The sequence below is a fragment of the Acomys minous genome, assembly GCF_964271855.1.
Source record: "Acomys minous genome assembly, chromosome: 14".
Taxonomy (NCBI): Eukaryota; Metazoa; Chordata; class Mammalia; order Rodentia; family Muridae; genus Acomys; species Acomys minous.
In genome coordinates this window covers 64,596,623-64,617,630 of record NC_140496.1, presented here as the reverse complement: position 1 = coordinate 64,617,630, position 21,008 = coordinate 64,596,623, and the positions used below count along the sequence as shown (strand labels likewise).

General features: G+C 49.4%; 1 protein-coding gene across 2 annotated transcripts; it reads left to right on the top strand.

Annotated features, from left to right (window-relative positions):
* The first annotated feature begins 283 nt into the window (after window positions 1–283).
* On the top strand, window positions 284–19,160 carry STRIP1 (striatin interacting protein 1). Of its 2 annotated transcripts, none has more exons than XM_084756195.1 (21): window positions 284–500; window positions 3,714–3,783; window positions 4,449–4,523; window positions 4,844–4,978; window positions 5,078–5,198; window positions 6,182–6,250; window positions 7,391–7,497; window positions 7,607–7,734; window positions 10,121–10,303; window positions 10,628–10,845; window positions 11,869–11,934; window positions 12,039–12,102; window positions 12,990–13,061; window positions 13,518–13,592; window positions 13,760–13,857; window positions 14,947–15,073; window positions 15,272–15,372; window positions 16,022–16,088; window positions 16,574–16,678; window positions 17,175–17,379; window positions 18,239–19,160. In XM_084756195.1, exons 1-21 carry the CDS (start codon window positions 321–323, stop codon window positions 18,484–18,486), a joined length of 2,514 nt encoding a protein of 837 aa, XP_084612321.1. In that variant the 5' UTR covers window positions 284–320; the 3' UTR covers window positions 18,487–19,160. The 2 variants fall into 2 exon arrangements, with proteins under 2 accessions (XP_084612321.1, XP_084612320.1); XM_084756194.1 differs by having other exon boundaries at window positions 3,678–3,783.
* Window positions 19,161–21,008: the final 1,848 nt, after the last annotated feature.

The following is a 21,008-nucleotide window of genomic DNA, read 5'->3' as shown; positions in this document are numbered from 1 at the left end:
CTTGAACAGGGCTGTGACGCCAGGCAAAGCGATGTCAGAGAAAGGGACAACTAAACCCACGGAAGGTGTTAAGTCTCACAGATTAAATAAAGACCTAAAGGGATTCCTGCGAGCCCAACGTCTCTTAGTTCCACTGGAAGGACGGAGAAACTAAACGGCTACGAAGCCAAAGACCTTGGCAAGTGATTGGCAGTCGCACCTTCCAACTTACGCCGCCACACTGACTGTGGCGATTGGGGAAATTTCCTGGAGGAAATCACGCGAGAGTTGCCTGACGGGAGGCCGTCCGCGAATTGAGCCGGGGGTGTGGAGCAGCCAAGATGGAGCCGGCAGCCGCCGGTCCGGGCCCTCTGATTGTGAATAACAAGCAACCCCAGCCGCCCCCTCCTCCGCCTCCTGCTACTGCACAGCCTACTCCCGGGGCGCCGAGGGCCGCCGGAGGCCTCCTGCCGGGGGGCAAAGCCCGCGAGTTCAACCGCAACCAGCGCAAAGACTCGGAGGTCAGAGCTGCTGGGGGGCGAGGCTGGCACTTGGGTGGGTGGCAGAGGGGGTCCCGGGGCCGGGGTGGCTTCCGGGCCCAGCCGGGCTTCCCCGATGGCTTGACAGGCGGACCGGGAGCTACTTTACCGAGAACCGTGCAGCTAGCGAGGCTGGCAGCTCCCGTGCTCCCCGGGAGGGAAGCCCGGAACCCTGCCGCGAACTCCGCTGCGGCCGGCGAGAAGGTCCTGGAACCCGGGACAGCCCATCTGCTACCGGGGGCGTGGCCCGAGGCACAGCCCTGGGGTGAAGAGTCGGTGGTCTACGTGTGTTCTTAGCCCCTCATTGTTTCCAGCCTCGAGCCTGGGCGGATGGTGGGCGACGTCAGTTGGCAGCAAAGGGACCCAGGAGAGTTTTAATAGGTGCTTAGAGCAGAGCTTTATATCTCTAGTGCTGCTTGGCTCCGGGGTGTGACAGTAGCAGAAACGGCATACTGGGTTCCCTCCGAATTTTAGTCAGTGCAGGATCAAGCCATGGGCAGACACTGCAAAGTATTTCTGTCTGCCCAGTGTGCCCAAGCGCCGAACTGTTAAGGATCGGAAGTACACAAAAGGGCGCAGGAGTCTCCTTGCTGGTGAGCTGTGACTCCCTTTGCCAGCGCAGTCTGGAGCTATTCACCTCGCCCCAAGTTAAAATTCCTCCCACTGCTTCCGTTTGCAGAATTCATGAATGAATACACACCCGTCGCTGCATTTTAGGGCTTCTTAATCAGCACATTCATTCCCAGAGTACTTACTATGCAGTCTCCTCCACCTGAGACAACTCCCAGTGTGATGAGCAGTCAGGCACTTACTGAGAGGGAATTCCTCTTTATTTAAACTTGATGCTCCAGCGTGTACCAAAGACTAACGATTCTGTCTATAGACCTCTGAAAGCAGACATTTTTGTTGCAGGCCCAAACCTTGATAAAATATATCACAAATGAACAAGCCCAGAGGACAGAGGTTGAGCTTAGAATGGCTTTTTGAAAAAGCAGAAGATGGACCTTTAAGGAACTTTTTATCGTGGACCCAGAGGTCATCAGTGACTACCTCTCAGTGATCTCTCAAGTATGGAGGAGGATGAAAATTTTAAGTTGTGAGCTTACCCTCTTTAATGACCAGACTTGTTCAGTTTTTCTGAAGAGGATCCTGAGAATAGAACTATCCCCCTGACTTTCTTTTTAAAATGTTTTAGTGGGCTGGAGAGATGGTTCAGTGGTTAAGAGCACTTGCTGCTCTCTCCAAGGACCTGAGTTTAGATCTCAGCACCTACATTGGGTGCTGGCACCTGACCATAACTCCAGCTCCTAGCGACTGAGAACCCTACCTCTGACTTCCATGGGCACTTACATGCACACATGCGTTACACACACATAAATAAACCTTTATTTAAAATGTTTTAAGGCTGGCAGGATGGCTCAGCAGGTAAAGATGGTTTAAATTTTCCTAAGGAGTCACAAAGTAGTCGGATAAATACTTTTTTTTTTTTTTTGAGTCGGGGTTTCTCTCTGTAGCCCTGGCTGTCCTGGACTTTCTCTGTAGACCAGGCTGGCCTCACACTCACAGAGATCCACCTGCCTCTGCCTCCCGAGTGCTGGATTAAAGGCGTGCACCAGCACCACCACCTATCCTCATTATTATTATTATTTTGGTGCTGAGAATCAATTTCAGAGCCTTGTGCAAGGTAAGCAAACACTGCTGCTGAGCTGCATCATCAGCCTCTATCGTGATTTCTCTTTCTACCCTTCAATTTCACCAGAGTCAACATCTGGCAGGCACATCAAGGAGCTCTGTCTCCTGCCTAGGAGGTTCTGATGCTGCGCGCTACCTCTGGCGACAGCTGAAGTCAGGAGTTTGTGAATCTGACCAGTGCCTACAGGACAAGGAGGCTGACACTGGAGCAGAGCTAGCTCAATATGTGCCTTGTAAACTTCATCGGTCCTCAGAAATAGCCAAGGCAGCCAAGTATGCTTCTCGGCTCAACATTCAGGAAGCTGAGGAAGGAGGGTCAGAGTTCAAGGCCAGCCTGGGCTTCACAGTAAAACCTTGTCTCTACATAAATACATTGGGAGGGGGTAAGAAAAGGTCATGGACTTGGTGGTGAATGTGATCACTATATGTTGTTTAATTGGTATGAAACTGTCAACAACAACAACAGCAACAACAACAAAGTCTTAAGAAAAGTTCCAAGCAGATTTTTGTCATTCCCACCTCTCTAAATGAAAAACTCAACCTCAGTAACGTGTGCTACTGTTGACCTTACTGGTGTTTTGGTGGTACTGGGACTTGAACCTGGGACCCTACACAGGTTAGGTAACCATTCTACCCCTGAACTATATCCCTAGCCTAGATGATTAGTAGCTTGTGAAAGTGTCCATGAGTAAGGAGTAGAGTTATTGCTTGTGGGTATATTATGTCATTATCAGTGGTCGTTATCTATTATAAGGCTCTCCCTGGCCCCACCCTCCATCTCACTTACTTGCCTCCCTCCCCCCACCCCCAATGCTGAAGATTAAGCCCAGGGTCCAGCACATACTAGACAGGGTGCCCTATGCTGAACTGTACCCTTTGGTCTTCCAAGTACATCTTATTCAAGACCAGGTTATCCCTTTTTCTTGATGCTTCTCTCTTCCCAGTACAAGGCTTCCAAGGGCATGTTCTCAGGGATCACCTATCCAGAACAGATTCTCATCGCTTTCCCTCCTGTGTGTGGGAGGGTGGCCAGTCTGCTCCACTTCTCTGGGGCCAGGGTAGCTGAGGGTTTCAGTGCTCATTTTCTCCTCAGCTGTTTATAGTCCGCAGTTCAGAGAGAAGTGACACTTCCAGATATCCAGTACTTATGGAATGGGCAGTTACTGCACAGAATAGATAGAAATGTTGTGTTTATAGCTGGATAGATATGTAATGAATATTTGATCAGTAAAACAGATTTCCTGTCTCATAGAGAGGAGGATAAAAAAAAAAGAAGTCCAGTGAATAAGTATAGTACAGTGGGTGCTCTGAAGGTGGAATACAGGGTGCTGGAAAGGGCTTAAAGGGGGCTTCAGTTAGTTCAGGAGACAAAACATTGTGATGAAACATCACAAGTGGAGGCAGTGTGGTCACGTAGTGCGCGGTGTCTCTGAGGCATTTGTGTTTATCCCTTTGTAAAACACTCAGGAGGATCTTTCATGTGAAGTTCTCTCCACTCACCAGGGCTATTCAGAGTCTCCAGACCTGGAGTTTGAGTATGCTGACACAGACAAGTGGGCTGCAGAGCTCGCAGGTAAAGTCCAATAGACCTTGGTGTTATTTGACAGGAGTTTTGACCGGGTTTTAAGAAAATTAAGAGTGGGTATCCATTTTTCCCTAGTTATTCCTGTTGGTAATACAAAGACATAGGTTGGCTATTTAACTTGGACCATGTATCTCAACATTTTGGGTTGTCCTTTATTTCCAGGAAGGATTTTGTCTGGAGTCAGCTGAGTTAGTGAGTACCCCATCCCAGTGTAAGGCAGTTAGTGACACTCTTGCCATACACCGACTGGATCTCACACAGCAGTGAGTCACAGGAGTGCTAGCAGCTGTGCTCGAGTCTTTGCACATCTGTTGCTGCTTCTGTTGCTGTATAATGTGCAATCAGCATGAGCTGCTTCTCTAGCTTTATTCAGGACGTGACATTAAGGACATGTATTCAGGGTGATGGTCAGCCGCTGCCATGCCCACACGTATGCTCCACTGACATTGTAGCTATAGATAGGGTCAAAGTGGCCAGTGTTGTCTCTGTGAGCAGATCAGAACACTAAGGCCTTCCCTGCTAGTAATTAGAAAAAGGAGTCTGAGTCTCACTGTCACTCAGGCAGGAATAGAGTTGGGGCTGGAAACAAATGCCTTACTTTTTCTGCTGCATGTGGAGTGCTGTGATAGTGAGGAGACATTGTCCTTTGACAGAGCTTTACAGCTATACAGAAGGACCAGAATTCTTGATGAATCGAAAATGCTTTGAGGAAGACTTCCGGATCCATGGTGAGATCATTTCCCTCACTTCTCCCTTCACACTGCATCAGGGCAGTAGTGGCTTCCCTTCATCGTCTAACTGATCTTAGCCATCCAGGAATATGAAGAACTTGTACTAGCTGTTCAATGCCAGATGTGACATGGAAAGTGGGCCTTCTGGGCCTTCTGATGTGAATTCCTATTCCCAGAACAGCAGTGTGGCCTTATCCCTTATAAAGGAGTAACTTGTCTTTCTGGTCCTGTGACTGTCCCGATTTAAAAGATTAACACAGTCAGTTCCATTGTGAGGAATTGCGTGGGCTCACTTATAAGTGTCTCTTGCCCTGCAGTGACAGACAAGAAGTGGACTGAGCTGGATACCAACCAGCACCGTACCCATGCCATGAGGCTTCTGGACGGCTTGGAAGTCACTGCCCGTGAGAAAAGACTCAAGGTGGCCCGAGCAATTCTCTATGTTGCCCAAGGTACTGTAAGGATGTCCTCAGGGACCCTTGGCACCTCTGCCAGTGAGAGTGCCTAGCTGTGCATGGAGGGACTCGGTAAGCTCTGCCCTGTGTTGACAGGCACTTTTGGAGAATGCAGCTCAGAGGCAGAAGTGCAGTTCTGGATGCGCTACAACATCTTTCTGCTCCTGGAGGTGGGCACGTTCAATGCCTTGGTGGAGCTTCTGAACATGGAAATAGAGTGAGCACTTCTGCTGAGGGGCTGTGTGAGCAAGGGGGGGGGCGGAGTGGGAAGCCGTCTAGAGCTTACAGAATAGCAACATTTGAGACAGGCAAATAGGCCACTGAAGATGAAGGGTCTGTTCTCAAGTGGTTAGCACACATACAGGGTTGAATAATGGAGACGTTGCTTAACAATTCCTTGGAAATTAATATGATAGAGATTAAAAAATAAAATAATAGTATGAGAGGTTCCCATGTTGACGGAAGATAATGATGGGTTTCTGTGCTGGGCCCACATGCTCTGTAATGCTGGCGCATTAGTGCTTGGGCAGGTCCTACCCAGGCCCAAAATACCCCCAGAAGGAAACTTCCCTTCTTGAACTCTTTGCTCCTGTGGACTCCCCTCTATATTTTCCCTTCAGCAGGATACTAAGCCCAAATCTAACATGTAGGCACAACAGAGCTTGTCACCTCTGGGCCTTGTCTCATGGGCAGGTCAGCCACTGCTTCTTTAAAGATAACAGCCATCATAAATAAGGAAGATTGCTACAAGTGGGAGGCCAGCCTGATCTACATAGTAAATTCCAGCATAGCCAGAGCTACTTAGTGAGACCATATCCCAAAACAAGCAACAACAAAATGAAAATAAATCTAGTAGTAACTATACCTTCAGGTACTCTTCTTGGGACATTATGTATGCTTGTTAGTGTTAATGATACAAGTGCTATTATCACCCTGATTTGTAGATGAGGCAACTAGATAGACACAGGGATGTTGACTCTACCTTGTCCACATATCCATAACTAGTAAATGTTAGAGCCAGGATTCGCACTTTGAGACTTGACAGTCTGGTCCAGAGCTTAAGTTCTTAACCGGTGTGGTGTCCTAGGTCTTGTGTAGCGCCTAAATACATTTGCATCGTGTTGCCTGATGGGACAGGACTTGTCAAGGTCATCACTTACCTCCCTTGCCCTGTCAGGCTGATTCAGATCTCTCCTGCAGCAACAGTGCCGCATGCAGCAGTGCAGTGAGGAAGCCTGCCATCTCCCTGGCGGACAGCACGGACCTGAGGTGAGATGAACAACAAGCCTGGTACCCTGAGCCAGAGAGTGGGCTCAGAGCAAGGCTGAGGGTTTCTTAGCTGCGGCTGCATTCCTTTCGCACAATCAGCTGGAGTGATAGGCTCACTGGGAGTCAAGAGTAGGCCTTGATGAAAACCCTGAGGAAGTCTAGGGTCAGGACACTTGGTAGAGCTGCTAAGAGATGGGTTGTAGAGTATCTTACATGTGGACAAAACCCAGGATACTGCTCTTGAGCTCCCACCACCCACCGTGCACAATTTGACCCCATAGACACTGCATTATCCTGACACTGCAGCCATGTTTCACGGCTGCACAGGAACAGCAGCTGCTACACAGTGCGGTCATCTTTCCATGGTTTTGGCGGTTTCTCACTGCAGTCAGGGTCTCTGCATTTCACCACCTGTGTTCCACTCCATCATGGTAAACTCTGCCCTCCTTCCTGTACTCCTGCCTGCTTTGACCTTAGTAGCGGACTCTAATCGGTTTTGTTTTATCTTTCTTTCCAGGAGGCTTAGGGCAGTGAGTTCTTCCTCCCACCCCACCAGACAGGCTCTCTCTGTGTAACCTTGGCTGTCCTGGAACTCACTCTATAGGCCGGGCTGGCCTCGAACTCAGAGCTCCGCCTGCCTCTGCCTCCTGAGTGCTGGGGCAGTGAGTTCTCTAGGTCATTCTTGTTCGTATATGTCAGCTTTGAGTCAGTTCCTTTTAGACACTGGAGATAAAGAATGAGCTACAGTCTCAGCCTGAGCAATTGCAACAGCAAGAAGTCAGTCCTAGGAGGAGAGATTTAAACAGCCTTTACTTTGCAGGGGTCTCAGGTTTCTTCTCTTTTCTGGGGATTTCTCTGTATTACAGTCCTCCCCCACCATCCACTCAGAGGTTTGCATCTTAGTCAGGGAGTCAAAGCCTAAGGGCTCCTCCCTCACATTTTTGTGTGTTTGATACTATCTCCATGCATGACCTAGGCCACCCTAGAGCTCACTATGTAGCCCAGGTTACCTGAAACTTGAGACACTCCTGCCTCAGCTTTCCAAGAACTGGCATTAAGAAGCATGCACTACCACTCCCCAGCTGAAAGTGCCCCTTGGTCCCGTGTGTTACTCTCTTATGAGCTGGTTCTTGTGCTCAGGGTCCTGCTCAACATCATGTACCTGATTGTGGAGACTGTTCACCAGGATTGTGACAGTGACAAGGCTGAGTGGAGAACAATGCGACAGACCTTCAGAGCTGAGCTGGGTAGGGCCCTGGATCCTCTCTTAAGGCTTTGCCTTGGAAGCTGAGACTGGAGGGCTTTGGGTGGGTCCTCCTGCTGCCTGGGGTCCTGATGTCCTTGAGTCATTTCCAGGCTCCCCTCTGTACAACAACGAGCCATTTGCCATCATGTTATTTGGGATGGTGACCAAGTTTTGCAGTGGCCATGCCCCCCACTTCCCCATGAAGAAAGTTCTCTTGCTGCTCTGGAAGACTGTATTGGTAAGCACCTTCTTGGGGGCACTCATATGCTAGGAGATGGGGTCGCAAAGAAACATCTCTGTGTAGTTGGCCTCTGTGCCTGTGGATTTCACATCCATATATGCATCCAAACGCAGGTCACAGTATAGTCTGTACTGACTGTAAGGGCCTTGTTGTGTTGTTATTCCCTAACTAGTATAGCAATAATTTATGTAGCATTAGGTATTACAAATAATTTAGGGATGATTTCAAGCTTGCAGAAGATTGTACATAGGTTATATGCAAGTACCATCCCATCTCATGAGGGATGTGGTATCTTCCTGTGGGAAAGGGTGAGAGGAAATTCCTGGAGCAGGTCTCCCATGGATAATGATGAATAACTACATTTCTGTTTGAATACTGAGTTATGTGAACATGTAGCTACTTGGGTAGGAGAAAAATATTTGTTTAGTGGTATTATAGATTGAACCTAGGGCCTTGTGCATGCTACGCAAACAGACTCCACTAAGCTACCTCACTGGCACTCTTTTTTTTTTTAATGATTTATTTATTTTTATTTTTATGTACATTGGTGTTTTGCCTGCATGTATGTCTGTGTGAGGGTGCCAGATCCCCTGGAGCTGGAGTTACAGACAACTGTGAGCTGCCATGTAAATGCTGGAAATTGAACCCAGGTCATCTGGAAGAGCAGCCAGTGCTCTTAACTGCTGAGCCATCTCTCCAGCCCACACACTGATGTTCTTTGTACTTTTTATTTATTTGCTTATTTCCTGTGCATGTGGGTATGCATTTGGTATGTGTGTGGTACAGGCATGCACATACACAACTGGACATCATGTCTCCTGCTCTGTCATGCCTGGCTGCATTCCCTTATGATGGTCTCTGACTGAACCTAGTTCTAGGCTAGCGTCCAGAACCCCTGTCCCAAGTCCTACTGTTTAACCAACTCTGTTGGTTACAGGCTGATGTGTGACTTGTCCAGCTTTTTACACAGGTACTAGGGATTGAAATTCAAACCTTATCCTTTTAAAACAATTGTTCAAACCCACTAAGCCATTTTCTCAACTGGTTACTTTATATTTTGACACAAGGCCTGGCCTTAAATTTGAAATATTCCTGCCTCAGCCTCATCTACCAGGCTCAGTTTTTGATTTTTGTTGTTTTTTCTTACGTACCAGAAAAGAGATGAAAAAGAAACACAGGGCATGGTGGTGCATGCCTTCAATCTCAGCACTCAAGAGGCAGAGGCATGCAGATCTCTGTGAGCTTGAGGCCAGCCTGATCTACATAGTGAGTTCTAGGCTAGTAAGGGCTACATTGTAATTAGTCCTGTCAAAAAAGTTGGGGTGGGAGAGGGAGGTCTTCAGGTCATGCGAGATTGGCTCCTGGCTTTTGTTAAGGCCCTGTTCTCAGTCATTCAGCTTTACCTTCAGACAAGATGCCTCTTTGGAGGCCACTCCCAGACCTGTGCTTGTGAAGTGCTTCGAGGCAAAGAGAGCTGATACAGTCTTAGTCCATGGGCAGATGACTTCGGTTACTTGGGTTATGAGCTTAGCCTTGAACATCGGAGCCCTCTCTCCAACCCAGTAAGCTGCCTTTTAAGGGAAGCAAGAGTGAGCCTCTGGCTGCTCCATTTCCCGAAGGTGTGTTATGAAATGGGCTCTGTTTCCACCTGGGGAGAGACTGGCCATCACCCAAGGATGGGGCATTGTCAGATTCCAAGCCCGGCCCCCTTGCCAGGAAGAACACTGTGCTCTGCAGCCAGAGCTCAGTGAGTTTAGAGTCTCATGCAGCCTGTGCAAGCTTTATCTTGACCAGCCCTGCTGGTTCCTCAGGAAGCCTCATTCAGGCTGAGAGGAAAGCTGAGTTATTCTGTGTCAGTGACACTGAGCAGCCACAGAGACCAAAGGCTAGAGCTTGGGCTTCTAGTGGGGACTCAAGACAGCTTTTATTTCATTTTAATATATTGTTTTATTTGAGCAACACATTTGGAAGACTGACATGTGTAGTTTTGAAGTTTTAGTTGCTGACATTTGTAAGAACTGGTTCTACTCTACTTTTTGTTTGGTTTAAAGACATAGTCTCTATGTAGCCTTGGCTAGCCTGGAATCTGTGTACACCAGGCTGGACTTAAAAGTATGGTGATTCTCCTGCTTCTTCCTCAGAAGAGTTGTGTGCATCCTGTGCCAGTGCCCGTAAGCTGGCATTTCATTCTGCTTTCCTCTTTCTCCTGTTCCTTGTAGAGAGCACTGAATTCTCCTTGGATGGCTTTAGTTTTTTTTTTAATCCAAGAGACTCTGTGGATCTCTATAAAGGCTTGGGCTCTGATGGTGTCATGCATGCTTTTGAGCATCATGATATCAAAAGGGACATAGAGACCTAGGCTCTGCATCCCCATTTTACACAGTGCACATTGGGTGGCTTTGAGGAGCTGCAGAGCATGAAGGCTGAGAAGCGCACTCTCCTTGGCCTTCCCCCACTGCCCGAGGACAGCATCAAGGTGATTCGAAACATGAGGGCTGCCTCCCCACCAGCCTCTGCCTCAGACCTGATTGAGCAGCAGCAGAAACGGGGCCGACGGGAGCACAAGGTGAGGAAGCAGGGGCCCCAGGACTCCTGGGAGATCTCAGAGTACATACTCAGGGGGTGGAGTGGAGGCACATGGTCCCTGGGGCCAGCAGGTCATTAGAAATTCGCTCCAGCCAAGCTGATCAGGAGCAGTGCCTCCACAGCAGGGTCACTGTCCCCAGCCCCAGGCTCAGTGTATCGTGGATACTTAGATCATGGCAGCTTCTGAGGTGCTGGAGCAAGAAGTGACTTGTCACTTCAGTCCCGTCTCCTCTGTTTGCTCCAGTGTCTCAGCTCCTATCTAATACTTTCTATTCTGTTTGAACTGCTTCCCTTGGCCATCCAGGCTCTGATAAAGCAGGACAATTTAGATGCCTTCAATGAGCGGGATCCCTATAAGGCTGACGACTCTCGAGACGAGGAAGAGGAGGCTGATGATGACAACAGCCTGGAGGGGGAGACTTTTCCCCTCGAGCGAGATGAGGTGATGCCTCCCCCTCTACAGCACCCTCAGACCGACAGACTCACCTGCCCAAAAGGACTCCCTTGGGCTCCTAAGGTCAGGTGAGTCTCAGAGTTCTAGAAGATTTCTGAAGGGCGAACCCTCATATCTTCAGGTCCCCATGTGTCTTCTGCAAGTCTAAGATGACCTTAAATTACCCCGGGCTATCCTGGGCATTTCTGCAAGGTTCCGCTTGCTGATGTCACACAAAATGACCCTTGTGTGGTTCCTGTGTCAGTAATTTGAACTGATCAAACTTGACAGTGAAGAAAGGAAGGGGAAACGAGTATCTAGGCAACCTTGTCCTCACTCATCTTGGAGTTTGATATAAAAATAATAGATGAAGAGTTTTAAAAAAACACTTAAGGGCTGGGTGTGGTGGCGCACACCTTTAATCCCAGCACTCGGGAGGCAGAGGCAGGTGGATCGCTATGAGTTTGAGGCCAGCCTGGTCTACAGAGTGCGTCCAGGACAGCCAAGGTTACACAGAGAAGCCCTGTCTTGAAAATAAACAAAACAAAACAAAACAAAAAAAACACTTAATATATTAAGCAATCTATTTGGGTGATTTAATAGATGGGAAGGTAGCTGGAGATGTAGAAGTGGTATATCTTTGATAGGCAGCGGCCTAATGAATAGATGTGTATATGAGCAGATATAAAAGAAGGTAAGTCCTCAGCTTTTCATGCTGTGTGAGAAGCCAGGCCAAAAGCCAAGGTGTTCTGTTGAGATAAGAAAATGACTCGTTTGAAGTCAGTAACTTATATCTCTTACACTTCTTAGTGTTTGAAGTGTTAAATATTACTATTATTTGAATAAATGTACTTTTCTGTTTTATATACCTCCCTGATTTTGAGTCGGCGAGGCATACATATTATAGAAATTTAAATATACTTCAAGTTATGAACTCACCAAAATATGTAAAAATCAAAGTAGCCAAAATTCAATTTCCCCCCTTACTATAAGAGACCTTACCTGTCTTGGCGTCAGCATTTGGAGATGCCCAGTCTGGTAGAACACAGGCCTGTGGCTGTGGTGCACCTTGAAGCAGAACTTGATAAAATCTGCCCCTCTTCCTTCGGTAGAGAGAAAGACATTGAGATGTTCCTTGAATCCAGCCGGAGCAAGTTCATAGGCTACACTCTAGGAAGGTGAGTGTGACCTGAGGTCTTTACAAGTTCACTCACCTGGCCTTGGGGTGGCGGGCAGGTGAGTGGATGGCTGGGCCTAGCATAAGGCCTTCTTTATTCTCCAGTGACACCAACACAGTGGTGGGGCTGCCAAGGCCAATCCACGAAAGCATCAAGACACTGAAACAAGTAAGTGGCTCTTAGTGAACTTTTGGCTTCATTTGGTCCCAGGGGAATAAAGTGAGCCTGGGCCAAGGGAGAAGCCTTTCAGGACTATTATCTGCCAGCAAGAGCCTGGGAAGCACCTCTTCATAAGTGTGGCATGGTGTAGAGATGCGCTATATGCCGCCTTTAGAGTTCAAGGAGCCCAGGAGTAGGCTTCCCTTTTCCTTAGCCAAGTCCTAAGGCAGTTGAGAGGGGCCAGCAGATGAGATGAGTTGTCAGCTTCGGTGTTCATAGAATGACTAGGGAGCAAGGCTTATTGTGGCTGTGCTACTAGCCTACTTAGAAACAACAGGCTCAGTTACCCAGTCCCAGACAGAGCAGGAGAGCAGACAGGACGCAGGCTCTCAGTAGGCAGACAGGCGGAGTCTAAAGATCGGGTTGCAGGTGAGACCATCTTGTTTTCCTCCCCTGTTCACTGCTGGGAAGAAGTTGAGGGAGCTATGGGTAAAGGATTAGCAGGGCCTGAGGGGTACTTCCAATGTATCTGCACTGTAGCGTCTCTAAGTCCAGTCTTGAAATTGGTAGTACCACGTGGTCTCCGCAGCTAGGCTTTTGGGGTATGCAGTTTTGCCTTTTAGGTCTTTTCTCCTGTCATTTTTGCTTCTGAAAGCCCTTTCCCCCACTTTCCTTTGTTTTTTGCTAATCTACTATGGGCTTTTCACACAGGCTGTCAGAAGTAGATGTCTACTTAGGAAACCATTATAGGTTTGCAGTTTTAATTAGGGATCTTTGTTGTGACTCCGCCCTCTCAGAAGCCTGAAATTAAACTTGGTTTGCCAGGGTGAGGTGGTAGTGTGGCCGGAGGGGGAGGGTGTTTTTCTCAGCACCTTCTTTCCTCTTCCTCTCTTAAGCACAAGTACACGTCGATTGCAGAGGTCCAGGCACAGATGGAGGAGGAATACCTTCGCTCTCCTCTGTCAGGGGTGAGTTAACAGGTGTTCCGCCACAGAGCCCCACCTGCTGTGTCTCTGAATTGGGCCTGGCCCACAGCACCGCTCCAGGGCTCTGCCTCTCCCTGAAGAGATTCCTGTCCATGTCCAGCTCTTCAGTCCAGGAATGGAACTTGAGCACAGAATTCGGTCTCTGTGCTTTGTCTCCTACCTGTAACAGAACAGTGTTAGACCAGTGCCTTCTCTCTTCGTTGTTTACCTGTTTGTGTGTCTGTAACTCAGGCTGGCTGCAAACATCTCTCTCAGCCTTACGGGCATGGGGTTCCAGGTGTTTGCTAACATGCACAACTGTGGGACCCTGTGAAGAATGAACTAAACTATTCCAAGTGCGGTCCTGGCATGTGTTTCAGAGCGACCTGTCATTTCATCAGTATCGCTCTGCACTTAGCCTGGACATAGGTTTTTGTGTTTGTGACTTTTGCATCAAAGGGAGAAGAGGAAGTTGAGCAGGTTCCTGCAGAAACCCTCTACCAAGGCTTGCTTCCCAGCCTGCCTCAGTATATGGTGAGTGCTCTGTGTCTGGGACTTCTCTTGGGGCGTGAGATACCCCATGGGCTGGTCTCCTTCACCCCCGCAAGGCTCCTGCTGCCTGAGTACCTGCAGGGGCTCCCCTCCCAGGCTTCATTCTGCTGTGTGCTCTGCTGCCCATCTGAGTGCTCTGCTTTCCCCAGATTGCCCTCCTGAAGATCCTGCTGGCTGCAGCTCCCACATCAAAAGCCAAAACAGACTCAATCAACATCCTGGCAGATGTTCTGCCTGAGGAGATGCCGTGAGTAGCCATGCTGTGAGTGCAGCAGGTCGCTGCCAGGGTAGAAGGAAGGGGGCTAGTGCTCTTGGTGTCTTCCGTTGGCCCAGCTTTGGTGCAGGTGAAGTTTAAGTATTTTTGATTTGATTCAGATCAGGGACACTACTGGAGAAGTTCTACTGGCTAGGGAATGGCCTCACCTGAATGCCAGCACAGGCTGTCACTGGGTGAATTTCTAGGTAAATTAGGAATGCCAGTTTTCCTTTGTAAAATAATGAGCAGTGGACTTTCTCAGAGCCCCCTCCTAGAGCCATGTGGTTGGCACATCCTGCCTGGGAGGGGTAAGTTCTGGTCAGTTTGCAAGCCACCACAGAGCCTGGGCTGGTGTGGAGTCTCCTACTGGCCCATGAATTGGCAGGCAGAACCCAGCAAATGTCTCAGAGAAGAGGTGAAACTCTTAGGGATTCTTCCCTGGCTGACAGGACTTTCCTGAGGTCATATTCTCCACTGAGAACCGACCCAGGCCCACAGCTGATCTTCCTGCTTGCCTGGGCTGCCTTGTTCTGAGCTGATCCCTAGGTCTGTTGTGATGGCCAGGTGAGGGAGGAGGCAGGGATTGGCTCTTAGCAGAGGGAGGGTCACAGAACAGTAGGCCATCTTGATGATCCTAGGAAATGTGATCAAATACTGCGTTTCATCTTCTGAGGATTTGCAGTGAGAAGAAACAGATAGGACTCAGTGCTTCCTAAATGTGTCTGACTTCAGCATCCCAACCCCACCACTGTAGGGCGAGACTTGCCCACATACTGGGGTGCCACAGAATGTACTTGGCAATCTCAGGTTCATAGGGTGGCCAGAGCTTAGGGAGAATTGGGAAAAGAAGTTCCTCTTTGGAGGAAAAGCAAAGGAAGGAGTGAGGATGTATTGGGCGGCATCACGGGGAGTGGTCCCAAGCTGTATCACTTGGGAGGAGGGTGGATGGATCCCTAAGGCTGACCCCTGAAATGTTTGTGGGGTGTGGGCCTTTGCCAGATGGTTCTGGAATCCATCCACTCTGGACACCTAGGAAGGAGGTGCTGTGCTCGGTGACTCACCAGGCACTGGTATTTCTAGCACCACAGTGCTGCAGAGCATGAAGCTGGGGGTGGATGTGAACCGCCACAAGGAGGTCATCGTGAAGGCCATTTCCGCTGTGCTGCTGCTGCTGCTCAAGCACTTTAAGTTGAACCACGTCTACCAGGTACCAGTAGGTTCTGTCTGCCTTCCTGTGCACTGGCCACGGCCCCAGGCAGTGCTGCTCCCCACCCATGGAGTAGGACTTGGCTTTTAAGCCTGCTTGACCTCTGCATGAGCGTTCTCCAGCCAAGGCTTTTTATCTCCAGAAAAACAGAGAGTAAGGTCCCAAGAGGCATGCTTATTTTACTTCTGTTGGTTTCAGTTTGAATACATGGCCCAGCACCTGGTATTTGCCAACTGTATCCCTTTGATCCTGAAGTTCTTCAATCAAAACATCATGTCCTACATCACTGCCAAGAACAGGTGATGAGGACCAGGGACCAAGAAAGGGTGGTATAGACGGATGGCAGGACTTGCAGCTGGGCTCTCCACTGACACTATTCAGACTTTTTAAAAGCATCTATGAGTCAACACTTTGCCAGGCCTCAGGAGATAAAGCGAATGACAGCGTGCCAGATACGAGGTTAGCTAGACCAATGACTTTGTGTTTGACCGGGAGGCTCTCGTCCTAGGCACGAGAATAGGCACTTCTGTCCAGTTCTCTGTAAGACGCTTGGCCTTGCGCACTGTAAAGCATTGTCTGATGACTCTTGTATACCTGGGCCCTGCTGTATGCAGCAGTACCTGCTGGTCAGTGTGAGTGTCACAGTGGAAGTGTCTGGCTGGCTGTGGCCTCTAAGAGGGCTTGGCATAAAACCGTTGTCTTGAGCCCCACCTCCCAGATTTGTGTTATGGGGAAAGCTGCAATAGTGTCTCTGCCCCTTTCTGCTACTAATTAGAACTGGTTTCGACACAGCGGAACTGTACACACTGCCTTGTAGCAGGTATTTCCTCATCCTCTAGTTAGAGCAAGTGAGGTAGGTTGCTGGTTCTGCTTCAGCCCAATCGCAGCTCCTCTGGTAGACTGAGCATTTGCTCACAGTCAACACCTGGGTCTTCTTGTATTCGGCAGCATTTCTGTCCTGGATTACCCTCACTGCGTGGTGAACGAGCTTCCAGAGCTAACTGCAGAGAGTCTGGTGAGTGGCTCGGCATCTCCCTAGCTATCCTTTTGTGTGAGGGTTGCCTCTCCCAACACAAAGATAGAGGTGTCTTCCAGAAGAGATCACTTTTGGCTTTTACCGTACCAGAAGTGGCCACAGAGTCAGGGAGAGGACGTTGTGGAGCAGAAGGTTTGGCGATTGGGCATAAGGTTAGTCAGGGCAGGCATGTTCTGCAGGAGACACTGACCTAGAACTTGCCCACTCGAGCCGCCTACATCTTCCCACTGAAGTGTAGAGCCACACTCCCTACTTTTATGGCCCATGTTTCCTGCAGGAAAAGCCTCCTGAGTCCTAATGCTCTGTCAGCTTGTAGGGTGGAGTTCCCTTTGATGGGTGTGAGATGGGGACTCTGACAGAAGCATAGAAACTGGGTTGCCTGGTGTTTGTCAAGGACTTTGGACAGTACTGAGCAGCCTGCAGCTGTGACGGTTAGTTGTTCTGTCTCTGGCTTTTCCCTGCAGGAAGCTGGTGACAACAACCAGTTCTGCTGGAGGAACCTCTTTTCTTGCATCAATCTGCTTCGCATCTTGAACAAGCTAACAAAGTGGAAACATTCAAGGACCATGGTGAGTCAGTGCTGCAGCAAGCCGGGACCTGGGAAGTCAGGGAAGAGTGCCACATGCGAGCCTCCTCCTCACCTGGGACGGGGAGTTCTCAGGGTGGGGCTGTGAGGCAGCATGTCCTGCACTCAGTTCTGCAGACTGCTGCTGCTTTGATGAGTGGAACTAGAGGCTGGAAGAGACTCTCAGTCTCACCCTGAAACAAACCCACGCCCAGAGAAGGTTGTTTGTATCCTGGTTGGGAAATGATAGTCAGGAACCCAGGAGCCACCTTAACTCTAGGACGCCTTTGGGACAGGGAAAGTCCATAAATTCTCAGAAATTGGATTAGAGAGTGACCCATAATTAAAGTGGCCAGCCTTTGCGGTTTGTCTGTAGCTCTGCTAGCTTTAGTGCTTAAAGCTCCATGCACCAGCAGACCAGTGAGTTCAAGAGAAAGTTAAGCAACCCTGCAGTGACATACACACTTACTCTTTTCCTCGCCATGGCTGTCGCTGCGCAGATGCTGGTGGTGTTCAAGTCGGCGCCCATCCTGAAGCGGGCCCTGAAGGTGAAACAGGCCATGATGCAGCTCTATGTGCTGAAGCTGCTCAAAGTGCAGACCAAGTACCTGGGGCGGCAGTGGCGCAAGAGCAACATGAAGACCATGTCCGCCATCTACCAGAAGGTGCGACACCGGCTGAACGATGACTGGGCATACGGCAACGGTGAGGCCAGCTGTGAAACAGGCTTGGGGGAGGGTGGGACGCCTTTGACTCCTTGCCTGTGGTGTCTTAGTTCTCTCTGCCTTGAGGCACAGAAGAGGGCCCGGATCTAGTTTTTGTGGCACCAGGAAGGGAGCTCTAGACTTTAGGAAGCTGCTCAGTATCTGCGCTCATCTGTTCCTCTGTCCCTCCACTCCAAATCATGTCTTTTCTAGAAATTGTGGAAAGATTCCGCTCCCCTTCATCTCTACTGTACCTGCCTAAACCCAACAGCTCCTGACCGGCTCTGCCTCTAGTTTCTTTCCCTCTGTCTCCCTCAGATTTGCCTCCTCTAATCTCTTCAACACACCCACCCTATGCTTTTGCCTCCTGAGGAAAATTCCTGATTAACCTATTAGTTCCCTTAGGAATGACGTCAAACTCTTAAGACAGGGAGGCGGCACTTATCATGTCCCTGGCCCTGTAGCCTGCAGCTTTCTTTTCAAGCCCATTGTTTGCTGATAGCCAGTCTTTGTCACACCCAGGACTCTAGGAGAATGATCCCTCAGTGCCTGCTAACCTCTGCAGATGCCAGCATCTACAGGTGTCATACTCTTCCGTGTGCCTTCTGTGGCAGGTATAGAGAGGGCCACCACACTTAGTCCCTGAGCCATGTCACTTCCTGCATTTTGAGGGAACAAGCCTCTTTCTCAGTGATAAGGATTTTCTCCTTGTTTTTGACTGTCTTCTATTTCTGGGAAAGAATTGCTCATCATGCTGAGGATGGGCTTGGAGGTAATCTCCTGGTTAAATATTAGACTCTTCCTCATGGGGGGCTGCCATAGGGTGGGGCTCCTAACTGAGTTTTCCTGCTTTGTCCCAGATCTTGATGCCCGGCCTTGGGACTTCCAGGCAGAGGAGTGTGCCCTCCGTGCCAACATTGAACGCTTCAATGCCCGGCGCTATGACCGGACCCACAGCAACCCCGACTTCTTGCCAGTGGACAATTGCCTGCAGAGCGTCTTGGGCCAGCGAGTAGATCTACCTGAGGACTTTCAGATGAACTATGACCTATGGCTAGAAAGGGAAGTCTTCTCTAAGCCCATTTCCTGGGAAGAGCTGCTGCAGTGAGGACAGAAACCACGAGATCTCATCATGCCTGAGGGACAGTCCTCAGTGCTGCAGTGCTCCTATTCCCCTCCAGGTGGCAGCACAGCTCCATTGACTCATCCACAGCCAGCCCTGGGCCTGTGAGTGAGCCTAGGTTGGCGGCCCCCAGCTGATTCCCAGCATCCTACTCAGGAGCAGTCCATCTCCAGCCTGGGATCTACTCTTCCTCCACTTGTCAGTTTCTACCCTTCTCTCTTGGATACGATTGGCTGAAGCTCATTTTACAGTTAGCCCTAGGCTGGGAAGAGCTGAGGGGGTCTTGCATCCCTTCCCATCAGCAGCTGTCTCTTGAGGTCATACTGACTCCTGAGCAGCTTTGGTGTGTCAGGTGGTCAAGAGGGAGGGCTTGGTGTGAGGGCCAAGAACAGAAAGCCAGCTCTTTGGTTGTGCTCTACGGGTGTCTCATGCCACCCCAGCACCCTGCTGAGTTTTGTCCAGAAGTATTAGGTGCCACAGCCTCTGCACTCTGGTTTGGATGTGGTCAAAGGTAGAGTGAAGCTTCCCAAAGCCAGAGGTGCCAGTTTCGTCTCGATTGCCATGGCCTGTAAATATATAAAACTCTGTGTTCTCTTGTGTCATGGTGGGGTTTTTAATGTGTTTGTGTATTCTGTTTACATTAAAAGAAAGCAAAGCTGTCCCTGTTGCCTTGTCTGCAGATATAAGCTCTGGGCACTGTGGATGTAACGCAGGTGGTGGAGTGCTTACTTAGCAGGTAAGAAGCCCTGGGTTAGATCCGCAGCACCGCATGCTGTGTGCATGGGGCCCACTCTGTCATCTCAGCACTTGAGAGGTGGAGGCAGGAGAATCAGCCGTTCTAGGTCATCCTTGGCTACGTAGTTCAAGGCCTGCCTAGGCTATGTGATTCTCTCTCAGAAGTATGGTCTAAAATTCTCTAAAGTATTTCTTATCGCCCCCCTCAACCCCCCCTCCCCCGCTTCTAGCATGGTCGGCCACCTACTTACTCTCTTGCCTGTCTTCCCTCCTTTCCCATCTATTGTAGAGGGAAGAAGGAATTGGTACCTTGCTATAGGGTTTTGAGTTGTTGGAGTCGAGTGGTCTTGAATTATTGGCCTTGCTGTAGTTTCAGTACAAACTTCAAGTTTCTCAAGAGAATATTCCCTGAGCTGTCCTCAGTCAAAACAGTTAGTATGAGGTTTAAGTGGAGTCAGTTGACTGAGTCTTCATTGGGACAGAAGTGTTTGGGACAAAAAGGAAAGTTGGTGCTCAGAGCTCTCAGAAATCAATTTCATGGTGAAGAGCTCAGGGTTCTCCTGTGGCTAAGGAAGAAACAAGGGAGATGTGTCCCTTTGGGTCCTTCTAGAACCTCACTTGCCTCAGATAACCAGTTCATGTCTCAATCTCTTTTCCTTCAGGCTTGGCCTCCTTGTGGCTTTAGTGACAGGGTTGTTCTTTTTCATAATTCCTAGAAGCTGCCGGTAGGCACTGTGCGTGGGGTCTTGAATCTCTAAGGGGGAGAGTGTTGACTGATAGAGGAAATGTCTCAGGATATGTAGATCCAGTGCCTGCTGTGCCTGTGACCTGCTGAGCCCAGGATGCGCTTTCATGTGGCAGCATGGTTAATAATAGCCAGGTGGAAGAGTCTGAATGTGAGAGTCACATAGCCTTATGGGATGGGAAGTCCCTGGGACTGGCCTTTTCCCCCAAAGGAACTTGCACAGGGCGAAGACGTCCCACCGTCCTTGTCTGCACGGTGGGTCCACTGCTGCTGGCCAGAACTCATAGGGAGTAGAGATGCTGAGCTTTCTATGGGAAAGGTGGGTTTCACATTCTTTCCAAAGTAGCTTAGCCAGAGGCTGGCTTCCCCCTGCTCCTCCTTGTAGACTTCACCAGACTCTTGCAGAAAACAAACAAAAAACATCAGGCCATTAAACCTGGGCAGATGAAGCCCTTTTTTTTTTTCCAGATTCAGGCACTGGCACCAAGGAAGGGAGCAAACCAGCTTCTCCAACTGTGGTGTGTTACTGTCATGTTGCCCAAAGGATCCAGGTCCTTGTATGTAAATGTCTTGGGGACACCAGATTTCTGTCTTTCTCACCTGGGTGGTGAGATGCACATGAGCGCTGTCTGAAAATTGTTGAGTTACATGGAAGGGTCCGGCGCTCCTTTATGTAGCGCAGGATGGATTACCCCAGGGTTTGTGTCATCTCAGAGATTCACAGGGGCCAGACACGCTATTAGGTGTCTCTTAGTTTTCTACATGTCAGTTAGCAATTCAGAGAACATCTGTGTAGTAGCCCTGTGGGATGGCTTGTCACTGTCCGCTTGGCTGGATGTGGAATCACCCAAGAAATACACCTCCTGCTGCATCTGTGGGGACATTTCCAGAGAGCTTTGACTGAGGAGGGAGGACTTAGCCTAAATGTGGGTGGCACCAGTGTGTAGACTGAATGAAAAAGGGAGAAAGTGGACTGAGCACAGGCATTCATCTGACTGCTATGAACAGACAAAATGTGACCAGCCAC

What these genes read in the sequence shown, in the direction of transcription:
- STRIP1 (XM_084756194.1), top strand. Translation starts at nt 321, where the DNA reads ATGGAGCCGGCAGCCGCCGGTCCGGGCCCTCTGATTGTGAATAACAAG. An exon ending in GGAAGACTTCCGGATCCATG is followed by an intron (nt 4,524 to 4,843) that starts GTGAGATCATTT and finishes CTTGCCCTGCAG; the next exon opens with TGACAGACAAGAAGTGGACT. An exon ending in CCAGCCTGCCTCAGTATATG is followed by an intron (nt 13,593 to 13,759) that starts GTGAGTGCTCTG and finishes TGCTTTCCCCAG; the next exon opens with ATTGCCCTCCTGAAGATCCT.